The 23,453-nt window shown below is 38.7% G+C and overlaps 1 protein-coding gene across 1 annotated transcript in view; it reads left to right on the forward strand.

The window, feature by feature from the left end:
- The first annotated feature begins 1,654 nt into the window (after positions 1 to 1,654).
- The window catches only part of LOC117295445 (thyroid adenoma-associated protein homolog), a 28,900-nt gene continuing 7,101 nt past the window's right edge, over positions 1,655 to 23,453 (forward strand). The window contains exons 1-28 of the mRNA XM_033778111.1: positions 1,655 to 1,741; positions 2,690 to 2,790; positions 3,215 to 3,345; positions 3,775 to 3,965; positions 4,459 to 4,507; positions 5,193 to 5,371; positions 5,777 to 5,871; positions 6,495 to 6,727; positions 7,204 to 7,399; positions 7,868 to 7,940; positions 8,623 to 8,819; positions 9,404 to 9,580; positions 10,153 to 10,428; positions 10,940 to 11,095; positions 12,758 to 12,877; positions 13,182 to 13,308; positions 13,729 to 13,880; positions 14,904 to 15,205; positions 15,655 to 15,791; positions 16,829 to 17,046; positions 17,564 to 17,673; positions 18,160 to 18,286; positions 19,354 to 19,470; positions 20,084 to 20,206; positions 20,914 to 21,005; positions 21,384 to 21,473; positions 22,022 to 22,150; positions 22,567 to 22,735. Coding sequence (XP_033634002.1) covers positions 1,702 to 1,741; positions 2,690 to 2,790; positions 3,215 to 3,345; positions 3,775 to 3,965; positions 4,459 to 4,507; positions 5,193 to 5,371; positions 5,777 to 5,871; positions 6,495 to 6,727; positions 7,204 to 7,399; positions 7,868 to 7,940; positions 8,623 to 8,819; positions 9,404 to 9,580; positions 10,153 to 10,428; positions 10,940 to 11,095; positions 12,758 to 12,877; positions 13,182 to 13,308; positions 13,729 to 13,880; positions 14,904 to 15,205; positions 15,655 to 15,791; positions 16,829 to 17,046; positions 17,564 to 17,673; positions 18,160 to 18,286; positions 19,354 to 19,470; positions 20,084 to 20,206; positions 20,914 to 21,005; positions 21,384 to 21,473; positions 22,022 to 22,150; positions 22,567 to 22,735 — 4,107 coding nt within the window. The 5' untranslated portion in view covers positions 1,655 to 1,701. The remainder of the gene's footprint in view (positions 1,742 to 2,689; positions 2,791 to 3,214; positions 3,346 to 3,774; positions 3,966 to 4,458; positions 4,508 to 5,192; positions 5,372 to 5,776; positions 5,872 to 6,494; positions 6,728 to 7,203; positions 7,400 to 7,867; positions 7,941 to 8,622; positions 8,820 to 9,403; positions 9,581 to 10,152; positions 10,429 to 10,939; positions 11,096 to 12,757; positions 12,878 to 13,181; positions 13,309 to 13,728; positions 13,881 to 14,903; positions 15,206 to 15,654; positions 15,792 to 16,828; positions 17,047 to 17,563; positions 17,674 to 18,159; positions 18,287 to 19,353; positions 19,471 to 20,083; positions 20,207 to 20,913; positions 21,006 to 21,383; positions 21,474 to 22,021; positions 22,151 to 22,566; positions 22,736 to 23,453) is intronic.

The following is a 23,453-nucleotide window of genomic DNA, read 5'->3' on the forward strand; positions in this document are numbered from 1 at the left end:
TTCTCAAAATGCTTATGAAAAGCTGCTGTAGGCTTATAGACAAAAGTTTTTATTTTTATTTTAAGAGTGATTTCAAAATGTAAACCGTCTTTGTAAAGAAACATTCGTAAAATAATATCTGCTTGAATCATTCAAAATACATTATTTGACAAAAGTGACAGCATTTTTGCAGCATTATATCTCAACGTAATCAGCACTTGTGCCAACTTTATCATTGAAAAATGAAACTGAAAATCCATGATAATGTTAGGGTTTTTTCAAAGATAAGCATTGAACACAGTCAGTGGTTTATATTACATTTCTCGTTATTTAGGTTTCTTATTTCTTTATCGCTTTTGCTCCTGCAGTTACTTTTATAGCAGCATGTATTAACTACTATGATATGCAGAATGAAGATTATAATATAAATAATCTTGGTGGTATTTTTTATTTTGTTTAAAATTGTTATCAGCGTGGTAAAGTTTAGTTTTTCGTATTTTACAATTAAAGCTTCATCCAATGTACTTCCAGCCTGTGAACGCTAATGCAAAGCAAATTGTTTTATGTCACATGGCTGTTTTTGCAGCGAATGTTTTGCAGGAGTTGGACACAGTTAAACTGTTGCAAATTATTTGTCACAAATTGTGTCGTCAAAATTTGCATTCAAATTCGCATTTGCAGGAAGTATAAATCGGAGTGGAGGGAAACCCTTTTTTTTCTGGATGATCATAATCGAATTCTGGTACTTTCAACTGAAATATGTAGAAATACTTATATTTCTGAAATAAAAGATTTTAGAATAATAAAAAAATAAATTTACTTTACTTGTCATTTTGTCTCTCTTTACTGGTCTGTATTGTCAAAAAAGCATTATTTTTCACTCTATATTTAATATAGGTTTCCTTACGTTTCGTGCGCCTTGGATATTATGTAGTGAAGGTAGAGTCTTTAGGGACGAGTATTTTAAAGTTAAAGGGGTACCATTGCAGGCCTGTGGATGTACTTTGAACTTTCATGCAGTTACTGTGCGCACTCTCGCAGGGGTGGGGGGGGGGGGGGCTGGAGGGGGTCTGGGGTCTGCATATGCAGTATAAACTGGATATAACTTAAAGTACAGCCACAGGATTACTTTGATCATGACGATAGTGCCATTTCGGTTGAATCAACCAATTCAAAGGCAGATCCATTAGCCCCTGTACCATTTCCATGAATTAAAAATCTCCCCTAGATAATAAGCTTTAAAGCTAGTTAAGTCTCAGGGTCAATGGTGGTCAAATGCAAATAAAAAATCCCCAACGGACGTTTTTACAAAACATTATTTTTTTAATCAAAAAGTGACCTTGACCTTGTACATCCGTCGGACATTCTGGCAGGCAAGTTCCTGCACTGGGGGTTAGGCAAATTTCCACTAAAGAGCTATAAAAGTAAACAGCTAAACAAATTGTTTTGAGATGTTACCATATTAAAAGTTGGTAAAAATCAGACTATTTCAATCTGCATTCAATAATAAATGTTTTCTTCCATTGAGATGGATTGTCTGTGTCTTTTGTAAACAGGTTTAAAGTACTACGACTGTTGCATGAGTTCGATAGACAATAAAAACATCAAACAGTCACGTACTGCGAGGGCACGTGTGTTTTGTACACACAACAACTGCAGGCAAGTCCCTGGGAAAGTCCGACGGAAAATGATCACACGTCCGACCACATTTTACGTTCAAAGATGAAGACTGTAGCAGAAAAATATAAGCTGCAAATGATTGGTATGTCTGTTGGATACCTATTTTGAAATGAGAGTTCAATAATAATTTGTTTGTGTGTAAAAATCATGCGTTTTTGTTCATATTTCATTATTTTAATGTTTCTGTCCAGTTTCCGGACAACAGTGTAGCATGCCTATATTTTTTGTATAGAATTGCGAGATAGATATTTGGCTTGAATTTGAACAAGCAATTAATCATACATGTTGAAATCTGAAGAAGGTAGATGTTAGGGATCCGATGTTAGTTTTATTTAAATTAAAATGGTATAATTTCATCATAATCTTTTGACCTGCCGACAGTGACTGATGTGTTAATATCTGGCGCATTTTGTTTGAGACCCAACCAACCATGAACCAACCAACAACTGGGGTGGGGGGGGGGTGGGAATGGATAGTATTCCCTGTTCCACCATGATGGTCCCCCTTCTATTCTACCTCCACGGTCGCACACAGTCCCCAGAGTTTCAAGCTCTCCCTGATTCTAAAGAAAGTTCTTTGAAAACAAAGCAATCTTTCCATGTTCTGATAGAAAATCTCCCTGTTTATAATTTAAACGTTGTCTCTATTTTAATTTATGGCTATGTTGAACTTGAATGGTAGAACGTGTGGCATATGATTTTTGAGTGTGGTAAAAATTGGGCAAATCTTGACCCTAGTCTGGTCACAATTGTCAAAATTGCCCATTCAGAATTTGTTTACATTATATGGCTTGTGACCCTCCATCGGGAGGATGATCGGTTATGATTATCGCAACTAACTAAGGCTCTGGATCTCTTCCAATCATTGATGATGGCGAGATTGTATCTCTAATGGTTTTCTGTTATTTTTAGAAAGTCTATTTTTGTTAAACTCTTTATTTTAAACACAATATTTTTTAAGAAACCAATAATAATAATTTAAAAAAATTATTAACCATTTGCAGCACTGTGTTTTATTGTTTTTTTTACAGGTTTCATTAATGCCAGTGAGCCATCATATTTACCGTGGCAGCATCTTCTGGACTGCTTGGATGGGAGCCAGTCTTTACAACAAGTTGCATCATTGAAGAAGGTAAATCACACTACCACTAATAAACACCTAAAAAGCGGCCATTTCCCAAAGGCCTCTGAGTGTTTTGCTTTTAAAATGGAAGCATTCAGAGAAACCACAATTCATTGAAATGCACAAAAACTACAAAACAATCTCAAAAGGGGATGCTTTCTTATAAAAACGGCAATAAGAGAAAGATTAAAAGCACAACAGTTTGATGAAAAATTGCAGCCCATTGTTGAGAAAATTGGTGATTCTTACACCTGGGTGTTTAAAAAGGTGGAATTGAGGAGACTCACAGATTCAGAAAATTAATGAATCAAAGACCTCCGAGTTATTTCTTGATGAGGTAGTTTCCTTGACAGATTGACAAATTGAATGAAGAGTAAATACAAAGACAATGCATTGTTTTCTTATTTTTTATTTTAAAACATTTTTTCCAAAGTTTGGCTCGGCACTGAAGAAACAACTGCAGGAAACCATTCCTGGGGCTGAAGAGGAACTGTATCAGAATGTTTTCACTCAAGTAGTCATGGCAACAGGACCCAAAGAGCCACTCCATCGGACTGTTGTTAGGTAAGTTGTCATTCAACTCTGTACGAGAATAGCTTTTGGACGTCAGATATTCCTCACAATAATACGTAATTTTCGTGACTTTTTCAGCTCCCAATGATATAGTTCTTTGGTCTTTTGGTGCTCTCAAACATGCTTCTCATGAATATGTGCACATTAGCCTGTTTAGGCGAGGGATGGATGTGTAATGCTCACTTGAATTGAGTACATACTGTGGTCTGCATTAATAAAAGCCATTTTATCAAAAGTTTGTTGTGAGAGGGAAAAAAGCTGTTGACATTAAAAAATGAATTGAAATAGTCTTTTTCAAAATGAATTCATGTCCAACAACATAAAACAGAAGAATGCATTTTAAAACTCTATTCTTCTTTTTGCTTACCCCTTCCCTCTTCATTAATTAAATCTCATATTTCACATGAAACATCCTGCCAGTATCTTGCAGAGTTTGCCGCAGGCAGATCACCAGCACGTAGCTTCAAAGATGAGTAGAGCCCTCTGTGATCAACTCTCGTCTTGTCAAGAGCGTAATATCAAAGATCACCGGAGATGTGTGGACATGATCGCAGGACTGCTTGAAAACTTCCCGTTAGGAGAGAAGAGTTTATCATCTGTACTTGATAGAGGTGAGCATTGAGTTAAGCCTGGGCGACAAGTGAAATTTACTACTCAACTAGTCGTGCCTCAAAATAATGCGACTTCGTCACTACTCGCCCAGGCTTAGTGAGCATTCATTCTTGATTTTTTCAAGTGGTCCAGTTTATCAAAGTCTAACATTGGGGACTGCAGCTTTGGTTTAAAGAGAAACTTTTGGTGGTAATAAGGTTCTTACACTGGGACTCAATTTCATAAAATCTTGCTTAGCAAATACTGGACACTGGCATTGATTAGTTCAATGTTTTGTGTGATAGATTTTGAGGCATCTTGGAAATGGGTATAGAAAATGTGGAGTGTAACCTGTGACATCACACAGTGAGTCGAGTCTTTGCAGTGTTGAGTGTAGTTTTCTAAAACACCGAGAACATGTATGTTGTACAATCTATTTTAGGATAAGTGTGTGATTGAGCCTTAAATGCAGCTAGTTTGGCTCATACAGTAATCTTGTCTTTATTGTTGCAGTGGTCAGTTTTCTTCACAGTTCCCTGCAAGTTTTCATGGAGACCACAAGGTAAGCATTCCTTTCTTATTTATTTAGTATTAGTGAAGTTTAATTAAGGGTACCAACCTAATCTACACGCAAACTTAAACACACACACGCACTGTTTTAAACACTCTGTGTACATTTTTTGGCATCTACAAAGTTGTCTAAACTATCAGACTTGGACCCTTTAGACCCAATAAAGCAACTTCAAAGCCCTCAAGCCACCCAGAAGCTATCTTTAAAGCCTGGTTCATACTTCTTGGGAATGCAAATTCGGTACAAATTTTGACGTCACAAATTCACAACAAATAATTTGCGTCAGTTGATTTGTGTGAAAACTCCTGCGAAACATTCACAGCGAAAACAGGCGTGATGTCCAAGTTCTATTCACATTCAGTATGAACCGGGCTTTAGACATGATTGATTTCAGCCAGGGGTGGATATTTTCCCATGGCTGTTGTACAATGCTTATGAGAATTCCTAGAGGGGTGATCATTGATGGAATTTTATTGAAGTCGAAGAATAAACGCAGGATATTTTGACATTTGCGTTACTATTTGGCTAGGTCTCAAAAGGGAATAGTCTCATCGCCACATGGTGGCGCTATTGCTGATTCTCCAGGTGAAAGGAACCTATGAGTCACCACACTTAGCTGACCCTAAAGTCTGTACATTTTCTTTTGATAATTCCTTGTGTATTTTCTGTTGATTAGGTGCATCAAAGACACAATTGGCCAGAATGAAGCTATGTATAACTGCCTCGTTGTAGTCCGGGCCCTCATGGCTGTTATACAGAAATGCCTTCAGCCCTATCGTTGCCTCAATGGTGAAACTGCAATATTTGAGTTGCTTGAGGCTGTACTTCACTCAATGTGGACAATCTTGGCTGATGGTAAGACAAACTTTTTCTTCTCTTATCAGCTAGAGGGATGTCTTGATGTCTTTTGGACACCCTGTTTTTAATTTAGATACCCTGCTTTTTATCTGCCCTGCCATTTACTTGTACTGTAAATGTATTGTGAGTGAACAATTTGGACATCCAGTGTTAAAAATTTTTGCAAATTTTGACACCCTTTCCCTAATCTTGGCTTAAACAAGTTTTAGTTAAGATTTCCTTCAGTCGTAACTTTTCTTTGTGATTTACTAGGATCTTTCCTCACTCCCACAAAATCAAACTCGACACCCAAACTATAGGACCCTGATTATCACGATTATGGTGGTACATTTGATCCCATTATAAAGAAAACTAAGATTACTGGTGCAGTTCTCATTCCTCAATATTTGTTGTTGTTTACAGCCTCATATCTACTGGACTGTAGAAGTGCTGCAGGTATGGCCCTGGTACTCATGCTCAGATCACTGGTAACAGAAGGGCAGTGCCTTAGTAGTGTGGTAAGATGGTTTATGCTGCTCTATCTCATGAAGTTTAACTTTTACTAAGGGAATCAATGTGTGGTGAAGAGGTTTTAAACTAGTGGTTTAAACCCAACGAGGAATGGTTCTTGATAATTTTATACTTCTATTTGAGTCCCCCCCAAAAAATTGTTTGGCAGTTTTCTCTTTTTCATGAAAAAAAACAAACATTTTATGACTGATTTTTGTAGAGTAATGGTTTTTTCCTGATATCTGTAAGAAACTTTTCTGTGCAAAGTTTTCCTGTTGGAAGAAAGACATAATTGGTTATCATAACAAAAGTGCGAGTGGAATATGGAAAAATACATAACTTCTGCCCCCATATCAAATGAGGATTAAAGCCTGTGATTTATCCTCAGGCAAATTTGAAGTGGAGCTTAACACAATACACGGTGTTAGAACAGCTGTACAATTTTGCATACAGCTTGAAATAGCGCAATATGCAGAGTTAGAACAGCACAATACTAAGAGTTGGATATGGGCCGTGCGATATATTTATTATAACACCTCTATGGGTCAACCAATCAGAATTAAAGATTCAAGTTTGCTTGAAGATAAAATACGATGAGAAGTTTTGATTAATATTCAGCTGTCTATTTCAGATGTACTGGACCCTCTTTCATCATGTTACCAGCATGAGTCCATCTCTGCATTCATCCCATCGTCTGTATCAGCTAGACCCAGCCAGCCTACCCTCTCAGTCCTATCTCTTCATCTGTCATGGAGTGTTGGCAATGATAGACTCCAAGGATCTCATCAAGGGATGTCTCGGTCCTGATGATCATAACCTCCTACTGCATGTACTGTTTCCTGAGATACTAAATCTTACGCAAAGGTGAGGACAAAATGAGGATCTTTCTGCTTTTTTTTTTGTTTGTTAACTCCTTATTTATGGATCATTGAATTGAATTGAACTTTGTCATTACAATAGTTCAAAATAGATATGACATAACAAATATTTAAAAGTACAACTAAATAGCAAAAATTAATTATATTAATCTACAATGGCATGTTGTTCTTGAGCGGTAAAGTGCACTGGTCTCAAGCTCTGCTGTTTCTGATCAGCAGAGTGTGGGTTCGAGTCTTAACACTTGTGTACTTAAGCAACACACTTGACCATTATTGCTTCACCCTTTGGATAAGTCAAAGGAACAAGAGAATAATTTCTCCAGAACATTGAAGGTACTGCAAATTTTATAACACTGGAGGAGCCTTTTTAGTTGACAAATAACGACCCTTGTGTAAATACAGTTTTAAGTTTCTAGAGTAATATTGTTTTACTTCAGCATAATTTGTTGTTCTGTTCAACAGTCTCACTGAGTCCAGCTCTGCACTGATTGCCTCTCGCACTCTCACATTGTGGACAACGAGTGCGGTAGTTGCCGTGACTTCAGGTTGCCATGACAGTGAGCGAATCTTGCAGACGACGGGCGAGCTTGTTGGGACAGCGGTGATTCCACAGCACCTTATCCAGTATGTGTGGACAAACTGGGATCACCCTATCGATGTAAGAAGCACATATTTAAATCTTTAAAGGACAACTTGTTATTCCAAGTATTTTCAGGACAATTGGGTTTTTGGAACACTAGGTGGCAGCAGACAGACAGAGAAATTACCATGGTTTTTATTCCGAGCATGCGCATACTTCGGAGAGCAATGGATTTACCAAGTGCTTAATTATTTGATAAGTTGATCGCTCTGCTGCCACTTCAAAGGTCGTATCTTTAACTTTGGTGTGATCCATTGCTATAGGGCAAGTGCAAGTTGCAAATGGCTTCTGACTGGCCTCTTTAACAAGAAATTTACAAAATAGGGAGACTGCTTACAATAAGCTCAGTTGGTAGAGCGCCAGTAGGCACATTAATCAATGTATGTTTTTCATGTTGACCATCTTTATACCATGTGAACATTTGTAAACAGATAAACCTCAAGCTTATAAGTGCCATCTCTCTTTAACTTGTGTCCTTGCCTACAGGGGATCAGATACCAGACCAAGAGTATACTGGAAAATGTTCTGCATCTTCATGTTCTTACCAAAGACAAAGAGGGTCAGTATCTTTACTATTTTGGTTTACAGTTTTAATTAATCTTGTCTCTGTATTTGTTGAATTGAGATGTATCCACTTGATATGATTGCATTTAACCCTTTACAAGTCAAGGTAAATATATCAAGATAACTATTTCCATCAGACGTCTTGCCCGCCAAAAATTAAGGAAGCTACAAAGTATCTTCCTAGAGTCAGTCCTGAAAAATTTGGTATTTAAACACATGTCATATGTTGTGAAGATTAATTTTTCTTCAAATCTACCCTCTTAAAGACAGTGGACACTATTGGTAATTGTCAAAGACCAGTCTTCTCACTTGGTGTATCTCAACATATGCATAAAATAACAATCCTGTGAATGTTTTGAGCTCAATTGGTCGTTGAAGTTGCGAGATAATAATGAGAGAATAAACACCCTTGTCACATGAAGTTGTGTGCATTTATGGTTGATTTCGAAACCTCAAAATCTAAATCTGAGGTCTTGAAATCAAATTCGTGGAAAATTACTTCTTTCTCGAAAACTATGTCACTTCAGAGGGAGCCGTTTCTCACAATGTTTTATACTCTCAACCTCTCCCCATTCCTCGTCACCAAGTAAGGTTTTATGCTAATAATTATCTTGAGTAATTACCAATAGTTTCCACTGCCTTTAAATATCAAAATATTCCTCCCCCTCCATCTATAGAATACACACCTTCCGACGATCCCTTCCTACGTGGACTTCTCAACTCTCTGGTTAAGATAAGTTGGCATGTAAGAGGCAAGTACATGCCTTTGGGTTGTCTGGTTAGACATCTTGGAACGCTGAAGATTCTGGAATGGTATCCGACAATGCCTCAGGAGCTACTCGCTGTGTTTGGGGATCAAACATTGGCTCCTTATGTGAGTAGCATTAAGAGCATTGCTTCAATGTGTAAACATTATTTTGTCTACGTGCCCATCCATCTACCATAACAAAGTTTTTTTTAAAAGTCTGTTTGTGAAAAGGAGAACATTAGCCTCTGGTGTGTATTTGATGATAATGCAGACATGCATCTAGAAATTCATTTCAATAATTGATGATTTGTATCTTACTGTGATTTATGGGATAGCTTCTTCCAAGAAGTTGTTGAAGGAGAGCAAACTAGTTGAAGCATAGACAAGCGTGGTATTTGTCCTACTTAAAAGTTTGTTTTCTGATTTGTTTAGGCGCTTGAGAAAATGAGAAAATTTTTATTTAGAAGGCCTGAAAAGTCTATTAGAACCTACATCATGTGTACAGTGAACATGTAGGTCATCCCTAAGCTTGTGTTCGATAAATTGATCCAACTGGGAGAAGAACAGATAAGTCATTGTTTGGAAGAATGGACCACTTAGGCAATGTAAAAACCAAGCTTTCTTTCCACTTTCTGTACTGTGCAGAAACCTCCTCTGGAGTATACTCGCACATTAATGAAACTAATACTTAAATTTGTTATGCATTTCAGGCCTGCGATCTTCTTGCCAGATTATTCGATGATCACAAAGATTACTTGGTGACAAACGCAGTAGATGTAGACAAAGCACGAGGGCTGAAGGTCTGGCAGACAACATGGATTCTACCCTTCTTAGAATGTCTGTGTAGCACAACAACATCAAAGGATCAGAAAACCTACTTGATTGATGTGAGTTCTTAAATACTCATAAATTAATCGCTTGTTGTCAAGTTCTTTAGTTCTTGGTCTATAACGATTGTGGTTGAGCAGTCTGGTGCACTAGACTCATGTTTTGGTAGCTATGTCATTGGGTGTGTGTTTGAATCCCTGTCTTGTGTCCCTGAGCAAACAAGACACTTGACTATAATTGTTTCTCTTTTTACATGGTTCTTGTGATTGTTGAAGCTGATGCTCTACATACTTGGTAATACAGGCCACGTGATGGAGATAATAAGGTTAATTTATCACCAATTTGTGTTTGATTCTAATCGTATTCTTTTTTGCCTCTGCATTCATCCTATAATTTTGTATGCAACTCACTTTTGTCGTTTGTCTCATTTCACCGATCTAATTCTATAATCTCCATAGAGTTTTGTTATATTATACTTGTTTGCATTCTCAGTGTTTACCCCTGATCTTCTATTTAATTTACTTTGATTCTGTAAACATAAGAAAGAAAAAAAAAGAAAGAAACAGTCATGACCAAAAATCAGTTTCATTAGATCTTATGTATCTTTATTTTTGCACATTTCTCTATGTAGTACTACATCCCAAGACTCTTAAAGTGCAGCCCAGAGGCGCTTGCATTTGTCGTCACTCACCTTCTTCAAACCAACGATGACTCGGCATCCCTTGACAAACCGGGACAACTGGGGGCGATAGTCACATGCCTTAAGACAGCTCGTGCGATTGGTCTAGTGAAGCATAATGGTAATTGTCCAGGTGGTGATGTCGACCAATCACAGAACAGTTTACTGTGGAAAGGTCTGGTGCCATACAACAAGCTGAAGGAAGCAATGTGCCATAAAGATAGTCAGGTATGTACACAAGATCACTCTTTTTGAGAACTCTTTCATATTATCTGAGGTCTTGATAGTTGTCCTAAAACAAATATACAACTTGAAATCTCACTTAGTACCAGTTATCACTTAAACATTTCTCTGAGGTAAAAAATGAAACGAGCAGCCCAAATGCTAAAATTGCTGCAATGTACACAAGGTTTTTTTGTTGGAACAGAAAAATAAGATGTCATCTTCTTTCTCAGACAATAAATTAATAGTGAACAAAAAAACATTGGACATGTGTTGTTCTACATTTTCTGATTTTAAGCTGTAGACGCTCAATCTTGGGGTTTAAGCCGATTTCGTTTTTGCATTAAATGTTGTTTAAATCATCTTTAAAGAGGTTTATCACTTGAACTATTTTCAATTTTCTCAGTGATGGTATATAATAATGAGTGAGATAAGATTTGTTTACATGTATTTCTCCCAGCATTCTTCTAGCTGTATATCAGTGTTCGTAAGTTGATTTTGTAGTTCTGTGCGTTAGGTCCGCATTGACGCCTTAGGACTCCTCTGTGATTGCAACAAGACAACAGAGGAGGTGTCTGCTGAGGAACTCTCACTCATCCAATTCTTCTTGCTGTTGAATATTAGCAGTCCGTCTCCCTCATTTAGACAGCAGATTGGAGCATATCTCAAGAAGGTATGTATGGATTAAGACTACCGTCTGATTGAGTGGGCTTTCCTGCCACTGGAGTTTTATAATACGTGCACAGTCACAATCATCATGGGTACACATTTTTGGGGTCCATTTTATGAAGAAAATAAAACAGTTTGAAATCCACTGATGTAGCAGATATCTCAATATGTGACCTGCTGCGTGAAAATGAGTCAGATGTCGCCCAATACATCATTAAGTAATGGACAGTTAAATGTGGAGAAAAAAAGAAGAGAAAAACACTTTTTTTGTTTACTTTTTAAGATCTATATTTGCATGGTTAACCCTTAGAACGCTTACTTTTAGGCAATAAAGCTATGAAAACAACAATTTTGTGATCATACGTATGTCTAATTTGTGTCCTTTTGCACGAAATGGTAGTTTAAAACATCACTTTACTTGTAATTTGTTTTTCAGAAAAAATGATGTATTGGCTAATTTCAAACGGAAGTAACTCGGCATCGCGATACACCCCAAAGCTAAGACATACCAAATTACTGCTGTTGGCGTGTTCTTTCCATCCATGCATATAACTCGATCCTTGAAATCGTCAACATCCGACTCACTTTCACGTAGCGAGTCACATATTTGTTATATATCAGATTACAATCGCTGCATAATGATGAATGAAAAGTGCTTGAGTTTGTTTAATACAAGATCTGGAAAAAGTTAGTCATGATTGTGACTGGGCACAAAGTCAGTCCTTTAGAGCTTTATCAAAGCACTTATTATTTTTGATGGGTATTTGGAGCTATTTTAAAATATTAGACCAATGTACGTACCATCTTCTAAGGTTTTGCAATGCAGTGCATTCTGCAGCCAAACATGCCTGAAACATTCTGCAGCCAAACATGCCTGAAACATTCTGCAGCCAAACATGCCTGAAACATTCTGCAGCCAAACATGCCTGAAACATTCTGCAGCCAAACATGCCTGAAACATTCTGCAGCCAAACATGCCTGAAACATTCTGCAGCCAAACATGCCTGAAACACCAGGTCTAACCCTTTCTCTTAGGTGTACTGGGTTCTTTTACTTACAACAGTTAGGGCTTTATCCAAGGATGAAGTAATAATAATAATAATAATAATTTGGGGGGCTAATCGTCCTTACTCGCAGCTAAGAGCTGAATTGCGAAGGACGCGGCTACAACGTGTTCGAGAAGCAGGCATGCAAGGGCGCATTCAGCTGCCAGCCACATCAACCCATTATGACCACGGAGCACAGCCAAGATCGAAAGTGTTTGATTTTTTCCTGAGGGAGGAAAACCGGATAGTCTGGAAAACCCTCGTGGCACAGCAGAGAACCAACGCACAACTCAACTCACATATGGCCCCGACCGGGAATCGAACCGGGGTCACCTTGGTGAGAGGCGAGCGCTTTACGCACAAGCCAACCGTGAATAAAAGTCATTGTGGTTAAAGGTTTTGCTTAAGCACACAAGCACCATGACTAAAACACTAGAATTTGATTCTAGTGCACTAAACAGCTCAGTCACGACACTCCGTTTTTACACCATACTTTCTTGAATTAAAATCTGGGAGCTTTACATCCAGTCCCTACCCAATCTTGAGGTTTTAACAAATTGATAAAAAATTTTCCACAACTCAAGTAAGTTAAAGATATGTATTGTTCTTTCTTGAAACAGCTTTTTGTGAGACTGAGAGAAAATGGCAGAGTTTGTCTAAAACAGGCGACTCATCGGGACAAGAAAGAATCACCAAAGAATCTGCCAGGTTCACCAGGAGAACTGATCGAAGGGTATAAGGTAACAGGACAATTATGATGGTTGCATGTTTGAAATAAATAGACACATTTTAAATGATTTGGATTGAACAAAGACAAATTTACTAAAGCGGGATTTGAACCAAGGACCTCTGGATTAACGTACTGGAGCTCTACCAACTGAGCTATCTACCCGGCGGTCTCCCTATTTTTTCAATACCTTGATTGACAAATTAACCTTCACATTGTGTGCTTTTCAAGGGCTTGTTTTCAGAGATAACACAAATATCGCATAGATAATAGTGCTTTGTCATAAATATTTAAGTTGAGTACTCATTTTATTCCAGGCATTTTTATCTTGGCTGACGAACCATCTTTTTGGAGGCTTACAACCTGGCAGCTGCTACCCAAAGAGGGCGGTATCACTTTACACTCTCAAAACAATGGTCCAAGTATACAGCTGTAAGACCAAAGGTAATCTCCTGGAATAAAAGGTTCACAAATATCCATTAACTGATCAAATTATCTATCTACCATCAATGGCTGGCTAGAACCTGAGGCTCTTTTTTAGCACAGAAATTTTTACTTGGCCTAATCAGGTTTCGAGGACACCTGTGGAGTATGTACATGTAACCAGTCAAATAAGAATGTTCACTACCATTCTGAGTTTTTGAGATTCGAACCCACATTCTGCTGTCCACCACGTCAGAACTCGATTTCAGTGAGCTAGACTGCTCGGCTACTTGACATTAACATTGCTGGAACAAACTGACTCATTGGTGTGTTTGTTGTGTCATTTTTGCTTCAATTTAAATATGAGGTGTGTATTGAGCAAAACTGCAGCTGCATCAGTACTAGGAGATATTTATCATTGTTGCTTATTTACCATTGCAGACAAGAAATCCTCCTTGTTTGATCTGAATGCAGTCTGGACTCCAGACAATGTCCAACTTCTTCTGCACAGACTCACTGACCCTTATGAGAGTAATAAGGTCATGGCCTTTGACCTGCTCAGTAACCTTCCTCAAGAAACATTAGGATTGATGGTAGGTGTTAGAAAATTCAGGCGTGATATTATTCCTACTTTAGTCTGATTTCTGATTTGTTTTGCCCTTGGAAAAAATTTTGTAAAGTTATGTATTGTGTATTTCATTGTTACTATTAAAGTGGACTGCTAAAGACTCTTTTGCGAATTAAGCATCTTAGGCTGTATCAGAATTAGTTGCTTTGGCTACAGCTGTTAAGGGTGGTGCAAAGGATGAACCTTAATGCATGAGTTCTTGGAAACCTTGCAGTATTTGGATTTGGATATATATTCTCAGCGCTCTTATTAGAGCCAAACAAGAAAAGAGAAGACATGGAAGAAGTTTCAGAAAACCCATGCAGCAATTCACATAGAGCCCCCAGTGTGATTCTAACCGGGGTCCCAGAGGTGGAAGGCGAGGAAAGATGATACTACACCATAGAGCTATATATATTGACTAGAGCGCTAACACCCCGTTATACACGCACTAAGGTTTTGAAGCCGTGTGAGCGCATCCATGTTTATGTACAAACCAGGACAAAAGCTTGAAATTTTGTACGGCAATTGTACGGCTATTTGCATGATAGTGCGTTTGTTCTTTTCTATGTATCATCGAACCAAAAAATGCAGCCAATGTAAACGCACAACCTGCTGATGAGCGTACAAACTGCGAGCGTCATGTGCGTCATGGTTAAAAGGCGCGTATCCTTTTATTAGTACGTCAATCAAGTCGAACTTACGGTTTTCGAAGCGCGGCCATATTCGAATGAGCAGTCGCGTTTGTAAGCGCACACGCCGAATGTAAAACAAATTCGCCGCAATGTGTGTTCTCTTAAAATTAAAATTGTTCCATAGTCACGCAACACATCAAACATGTCTGCACCCAGGGTGGCTTCAAAACACAGAGCAAGTTAGCGCTCTAGTCAATATTTATAGCTCTATGCACTACACCAACCTGACCGCTGTACCTGTAGCCGCACTTAAAAGACGTGCTTTATTGTGAAAGAAAACAAATAACGCGATGGACTTGTTTCTATTTTGCCAGGATGAAGAACACCTAAGGCAGCTATACAAGGATGCCTTGCACCTGGCATCGAGCAATAAACCCCATCACTGCGAAACAGCAGCCTTCACTTTACGCCTTCTAGCGTGTCAGCTTACGCTACCCCTGAAGACGCCCTCTGCTGACGTCTCCCAAAGCATCATGGGAATCCTCGAGGAACTGAGTATGATTCTGACAGAGCAGGTGGGCGTGGCTAAAGGTAGTCTTTTGGAGGCGGCGGTTCAGGGTCCGATGTATGGAGTCTTGCATTGCATCAGGGAGCTTCTTGCTGATGTAGATTTAAGGTATTGTTTCATTTTGTTACTTTAGCATACTGTACTAGAAAGAACATAGTTATGTATATAGTATTGTAAAAACCACAATTGTTTAATAGTAGACTGAAAGCTAATTGACAATGAAGTTCTTACTTAAACTATTTTTCCACCTGCTAAATATTTCCCTCTGAGGTGAAGTCATATTTGAGAAAACTGTATCTAAAAACCTTTAAAAAATAAGCAAATTGGATATATGGCAGTTGGCAAAATGTATGGCTTCTGAATTGCATCCCTGAACAAAGATATTGACAAAAAAGGGAGACCACCATAACAAGGGCTAGGGTGCTAAATTAGCTTTTGTGCAGATGAAAAATTGCATTTGTATAAAATGAGTTAATTTTCGTACATATTTTCTGTATAAATCTGCATCAAACTGTGACTCAAATACATGTATGGACATTTTGTTTCCCTACCTATAGGAATGTTACTAAGTCCACTGAATGGGCATCCATAGTTACCATGGTGATTAAGCTATGTCTTGATGTAGCGGATGCTGCCTCGGTGGTTGTGTGTAATTCATCACCGGAGGGTTACATACCTGTGGAAACTGATCATGGTGAGGATGGCAACAGCTAGTGTAGCAGCAAAATATATACATTCGTTTTCTTTTTTCTTGTTTTTCTTTTTTTTCTTTAGGCAATTAAAGTGTGAGGTAATGACCGGGTTGATGGCTGGCTGCTGTTAATTGACCTAGCCATCACTTCGGCTTGGTCCATTAACAGCGGCCAGCCACCAATCAAGTTCATTACCACCCAGTGAAGACATGATCCTCACACTGTTATTGCCATTAATAAATAATTTTATTTAAAAAAATTGCCCCAAAAAACCTCAGCATTTGTGATTCTTCTGTTGACACAAGTTCATGAACTTCTTTAGGCTCATTCTTTAGGCTGTTCAAATTTTGTGTTGGACCTGATTGTGATTTGGATTGTGACATTATAAGTTATCACACAAGCGCGAGTGGAATACGAAACATATAGCGCTTCTGCGTCCCATATCCAACGAGGCCGAAGGTTGAGTTGGATATGGGGCGTAGATGGGACGCAGATTTTCACGAGTGCGCGTGTGATAACGTATTTATCTTCAAGCAAACTTGGCGCGTGACATAGAACACACAAGACGCAGGTAGCGATATTAGCCGTGCAATATAGGTTTTTATCACCACTCCATTCTGCAAATCTGATTGGAGGATTTGCGCATACTTGAAGATAACACTTTTTGTTCAGAAATTAAGATTGAAAAGTGTTATTAGATTAATCTTTGGTCTTTGCAAAATCAAGGCCTGAATTTTTTAAAAACTTTCCCTTTGTATAATGTGATATGTTTACAAAGATATACCATTTCAGCAAAATCTTATTTACAGTGAATTAGTATTATAAACTTTCGTCTACTTTGATCTGATAGTTATAATGGCTGTGAAAGTCTGACACATATTCAAAAGAGTTTGGCAACCTTTGAATCCAAGTTCATTGCTTTGACTTGTGAATGAAACAAAATCACACACTTTAAGAATCTTGGAATAACTGCAAAACTTCAAAACTTGCACAGTCATGACAGCCTACATTAATTTACCATACAACTTCTTTGTTTCAGATCTTGAACATCCTGACTCGACCCCGGAGCACGGTGAAGGATCCTCCAGCCATCAGCCAATAAATGTAGAACCCAAGGCCCATAAGGTCACCCCACAGATGATCCTGGTGTGCTGTTGGCGCAGCATGAAAGAAGTCTCTTTATTGATGGGTCTACTTGCATCGTCAGCACCAGTCACTGTGAACGACTCCAAACCTGGACTGATTTCACCACAACAGGTAAGGCCAATCTCAGCAGGCACAAAAACTGGAAAGCAAATGGAATAGAGCACAATGTTTTTTCAAAGATATGCAGGAACTCCCTATCTCCCTATTGCTCTGATGTGTCATCTTTCTACTTTTGATGTCATATATTTTTTGTCCCTCTTTTCCCCTTTCCAATTAAAAAATAACAAAACAAATCTGTTGAACATATCACATTGTGATATGAGGTCAATTATCATACATCATTAAAGGGCAAATTTGACTACTTGTCTATTCATTTGTTTACATAACAATGTATCTTGCACATTTAGGGGATGCCTGCTCTTCTTGAAAATGCTAAATAATAATAATAATATTTATTCGGGCAATCACATTTACAAGCACATGTACATACATTAACAATATTTAAGAAAACAAAGTAAAACAACAGTGGGGTGCCACGGAGAGCATAAAAGTTGAAAAAAACTACCTTGATTTGCTCTTTATGTTCAGATTTTGAATTTGTTCTTTTTCATTTTGACAATTCTCAAAGTTGGAGGAGATCGGGACCTTTTTCTTGAGATTACTGAAGGAGTCTAAACACAGAGGGGCATTTGAGTTGGCCCATGCTGGATTCATCATGCTGACTACAAGGCTATGGATGTAAGCATTATATCACAAAGTAACTTAAAACTAATTCACGACAACTCCAAGATTGAAGATCAGCCCTGATACTTTGTTGTTTGCCTTTGTAAAGGGCACCTCTATGAGGAAATTGTAAAGCTCTATGGGAACATTTTTAGGGGGGCAAGGCAATGACAGAGGGCAACAGATGCAAGTGTGTCCATTGTCTCCAAGAAGTATCAGGCATGGATAATGGAAACAAGAAATCTTAAAACTTGGTGATTAATACTTGATCAATTTTATCACATCCATGTCAATCAATAAATATGCTCAGATTTTGGATTGATCTTCATGGGCTGAGCAGGCTGTGCAATTCCCTGTTATAACACCCTGGTAGCAGATGAGTGGCTGTGCTCACTGAAATTCTTTGTCTGCCATCACCATTCTCATCATACATGGCAATAGCAACATTTCTATGGATTGTGTAGTTTTCTTAACCAGTGTTGTCCTCTTCATGTACTGTAGGAGTGAAGTAGGATCCTTACACCAGCTACCTGAGCAGTGGTTACAAGGTCTCCTGTCTGATATCACTACTACTCAATCTATGCTTTGTGCCACACGGCGTAGTGCTGGCATTCCATTTGCTATACAGGTAGGCAGTTTCTGTCTGATATCACAACTACTCAATCTATGCTTTGTGCCACACGGCGTAGTGCTGGCATTCCATTTGCTATACAGGTAGGCAGTTCCTGTCTGATATCACTACTACTCAATCTATGCTTTGTGCCACACGGCGTAGTGCTGGCATTCCATTTGCTATACAGGTAGGCAGTTTTTGTCTGATATCACTACTACTCAATGTATGCTTTGTGCCACACGGCGTAGTGCTGGCATTCCATTTGCTATACAGGTAGGCAGTTTCTGTCTGATATCACTACTACTCAATGTATGCTTTGTGCCACACGGCGTAGTGCTGGCATTCCATTTGCTATACAGGTAGGCAGTTTCTGTCTGATATCACAACTACTCAATCTATGCTTTGTGCCACACGGCGTAGTGCTGGCATTCCATTTGCTATACAGGTAGGCAGTTCCTGTCTGATATCACTACTACTCAATCTATGCTTTGTGCAACACGGCGTAGTGCTGGCATTCCATTTGCTATACAGGTAGGCAGTTCCTGTCTGATATCACTACTACTCAATCTATGCTTTGTGCCACACGGCGTAGTGCTGGCATTCCATTTGCTATACAGGTAGGCAGTTTCTGTCTGATATCACTACTGCTCAATCTATGCTTTGTGCAACACGGCGTAGTGCTGGCATTACATTTGCTATACAGGTTAGCAGTTTTCAGCCTTTTTTTGTTGACGTAATATTTCATCATTTTAGGATTGAATAATGACAAGTGTACTGGAGCTGTACTTGAACCTGTGACCTCCAGATTAACGGGACGGTGCTCTACCAACTGAGTTATCTAGCCCTTAATGTTGGCGACCTTCCTTTTTTGGTTTGTTTTATCATTGTTCGGGAGTGCCAGTCAAAAGCCATTCAACCTGTTACTGCCGTAATAGCCAGGGATCACACCCAAATTATGATGCAACCTGGGTTCATGATAAAATCAATTTTTATGCAAAAGATAATATTTCTTTTGTATAAAAGACAAATAGATTGTTTTCATATTTTTTCCTACTAACAAATTGTCTGGTTATTTCTTTCAGGCATTAGTAAGCTCTGAACCTGGTACGGTTGGGAAGAGGTGCTTTAAGCATGCTATGACCACGCTGCTGGATCTTGCTTTACCTTCATCATCAAGCAGTGAGGCCATTATTTCTCAGGTAATAATATAGACAATATTATATACCACACACAAATGTCATGGCCGAGCGGTTAAGAGCACCGGATTCAAGCTCTGGTGTTTGATCAGCAGAGTGTGGGTTCGAATCACGGTCGTGACACTTGCTACATAAAATTGGGGAGGTAGTGCTTTCTGCTCTACCGACCAGGCTTCGGACTGATGATACCCAAGCCTACATCCGTATGGACTGTAAAAGGGGTAATCCTGTTTAAGCCCTAGGAGTAGGTGGCAACGGCCTCTGGAAAAAAATATTTGTAGCCCACACCTTGAAGTGGCCTTCAGGCCTTGTGTGTCTGGCGACTTGCATAATTTTGTAAAATTTGTTTAATCCTTAAGTGGTTGAACTCGCGTCATGCGCCATCCTTTATTTTGCCGCGACTGAAGAAGTATGAAAGTATGAGGTATAGTAAAACAACTGTAACATGGCTTATTTTCAGATGGACAGTCAAACCATGTTATATTTGTATACAACTGCATATTTGTTTAACTTACATGTATTTAATAACAGTTACCTCTATTTTGAGCTAACTATGTATACTACTATTCACAGCAAAATTGATAATCAAAGATTGCTTGAAATTTTATTCAACCAGGTCCATGCTTTAAACATTCTGCGTGTTTTGTACAAAGACACACGATTAGGAGAGGACGTTATTCCTTACATAGCAGATGGAGTAAGGGCATCTGTACTGGGTTTTGCTGCTCAGTTGTGGGGTGTAAGTAATACACAATATTATTTCTATATTGATCTTTCTGTGCCTTTCAAATTTTACCAAAACAAATTCTTTTATTTGATCAGAGAGCCTGATTCCTTGAGCTAGACATTATAATTGAGTAACCTGAAATTGTGGGTAAGAGTCGTATATTAGTATACACATAATGAATGTTTATGAGTGCAATGGTGCGAATATGTTCATGAGTTGAAAGATGGAATGTTCTATTCAACGAGGCGGAGCCGAGTTGAATGGAACATTCCAGCTTTCAACGAATGAACATATTCGCACCATTGCACGAATGAAAAACATTCATTATTTGTTTTATATAACATCCAAGTAGAACTTTGTCATTTTGATTGAAAGAAACAACTTTCAAAACAAACAATTTCAACTGTAGAAGCCGAATGCTAGTAATTTTACTATGCCTTCGATCTTGCAGTAACACCTGCTGCGTTACCAAAGACACGCGCACGCAGTGATGTTTTTACTCAGCTTTTTCGTTCCATCCGAAAAGTACCATTGCACGCTGGCAGCGTGCAATGGTACTTTTCGGATGGAACGAAAAAGCACGGCGAGTGACTCAGCGTGCAATGGTACTTTTATTTGCTATCACGTGACGGACAATCCTCCAATCAAATGGCAAGGATCTGCTTGGGTGTTATATAAAACAACTTATTAACATTTTATTTGTTGTTTTGATACTTCAGGTGAGGAATTCATCCACTCTGCTGTTCAGTTCTCTAGTGACTAGGATCTTTGGTGTACAGAGGGCCAAACAATCACATGATCGAAGAAACTGGTGAGAGTTTGGATACAAACTTGAATAAATTATATTTTGTCCAAGTGTGTATTTTCTTTCCAAATTAGCTGGTTCAAACAAGGAAATAAAAGAGTGGCAATGAGGTATTAAATGGCTGTTTAAGTCCGGCAGGGTTGTTGTTGTGTTGACTCGGTACTTTGTTGCACAGCCACGGCGCTGCAAGGTTAAACTGACATTTAAGACCCAAGTCACTACTCTTTTGGTTAAAAAGCCAGTTATGCTGGAAAACTGTCCAGAGTTTAATAATATACACATACTCCTTCTAAACTTTAAGTTGCAGAGATTATATAACAAAATTACTATTAAAAGTTTCATTAACCTGGCATAATTTTCCTACTTTGAATTCTCCACATGCAGTATGACGGGGAAGGAATTCTTTGCACGGTTCCCATCTCTCTACCCTTTCTTACTGCAGCAATTGAAGGAAGCAACCAGTTTAAATACAAGGTAGGATATTGGGCATCCTTCTTCTATTTCGAGTGGTGTCCTTGGTCAATGATGTTATGGCTGAGCATGTCCCCAGATCTCCCTGTCCCTCATGCATGTAGATATTTCTCCAGGGGTGGATTTCACAAAGAGTTGGGACTAGTCCTAACTTAGGACTAGTCCTAGGAGATATACAAATTGCATGGATAGTCCTTAGTTAAGACGAGTAACTGGTCCTAACTCGAGATAAGACTAGTCCTAACTCTTTGTGAAATTCACCCCAGCTGTCATAAACCCAGTGTCCCTTCCTAGTAGATCAACATATAAGTCAGGTGACCTCGACCTCTTTGACTTGACCTTGCTAAGGCTCCCAGAGCACAAGCTTACTGGCCGGAAGCTCAGGGTGGTGATAGCAGTACCCGGCAAAATTCAGGGGAAAATAACAAAGAAAACTGAAGAGACGGTTGTCTCAAATGTCTCCAAATGCAAAAGTATATTTTGTCTTTTATGCTGTGGTGTATTATTTATATTTGAAGGAAAGCATTTATTGGTTTTGTTTTTGAATCCAGATCAGGTGTTGCCCATCTGCATCCAAGTCTGTTCCCAGTGCTTCTACTCCTATCTAGGCTTTATCCTTCACCTATGGACAGCGCTCATTCAAGGCTCAGTATGGATCAGTTTGTGCCTTATGTACTAAGGTAAGTTCTGAATTGGCGCCAGCACGGCTAAGGGTGTTGCTAAGGACGTCTCTGAATTTTTTTTCAAATTTTTACTTCCTTGACGCCTTTTTATCTTATCTTTTTCATTTATATTTCTTGTATGCCCTTGTATGTCTATTTTATGCACATTTGTAATATTTTTATATTGCTGTTTGTATTTTGATATATTTATACATTTTAGGATCAGCTGGAGAGGAGAGCCTCTAGACAGGAACTGCGTTTCTTTTAGGCAATCCTTCGGGCTCCAGCTGTTTCTTTTTCCTTCCTCTGTATTTAAACTGCTCCTTGCTGTATTTTAAAAATTTTTTACCCAATTAATGTGCATTATTGTACTTTTTATCTACCCGAGAAATTTAATAAATATAAATATTAACCTGTTTGCATTATTTCAATAGGTGCGCAAACAACGCTGTCTGTCAGACCAGAGTCATAGCAGCCAGGGCATTGGTTCCTTTAGTATCAGCAAACCACAGAGTACATACACTGACGGATCTAATCAACTCATTACCAAAGCAACCAGATACAGGAATGCAACATAATCAGATCCATGGTATACTCCTTCAGGTGAGATGTGCAATTAAAAAATAATAATAATTTATGAGAGATCGCCTAACATCACAAGGCCTTGGACGGCCACTTGAAGGTGAGGGCTACACTTAACAGGGGCATGTTGCCACCATAGAGTTATATATAAGAACTAGAGGGCGCAGAGGTGATGCTTCTTGCACAAAGGTGACGGGACCGCAAGGAGAGACGCGCGTGACATTATGTGCGCGCGTTGAATATGAAACACACGTTGGAGTTTGTGTTTATTGAACGCTATGCGATGCTGTTTTGTTCAACTTACAAAATGGCCGCACAAACACACGCTTTAGGATGCCAGTTTTGTCAACTTAGAAAATGGCGGCCTGCGCGCATGCCGGAGCGCATATATAGGCCAGTGCGCCCTCTAGTTCTTAAATATAACTCTATGGTTGCCACCTAAATTTTTTTTTGATAAAAACAGGATTACCATATTGTTGCATATTGCTTGTTACAAGTATTCAGCTGTTGTTTGCTTATCCTGAAAATCACATGGAAATTGGGTTGCTAATCCTGTTTTTATCAAGACAAATTTTTTGTGCTTAGCAGCTCTATGAAATTGGGCCCTGGTTGGTGGAGCAGAATTCAATACTTTTTAGAGACTATGGAGCTGCAAGTGGTAGATCATAATGTTGGGGAGTGCTAGTCCAATTGGCACTCTTCCGCACTCCTTAATCTTGTCAAAGGAGTGTGAAAATAA

This window comes from Asterias rubens, chromosome 1 (assembly GCF_902459465.1).
Source record: "Asterias rubens chromosome 1, eAstRub1.3, whole genome shotgun sequence".
In the NCBI taxonomy this organism is placed as follows: Eukaryota; Metazoa; Echinodermata; class Asteroidea; order Forcipulatida; family Asteriidae; genus Asterias; species Asterias rubens.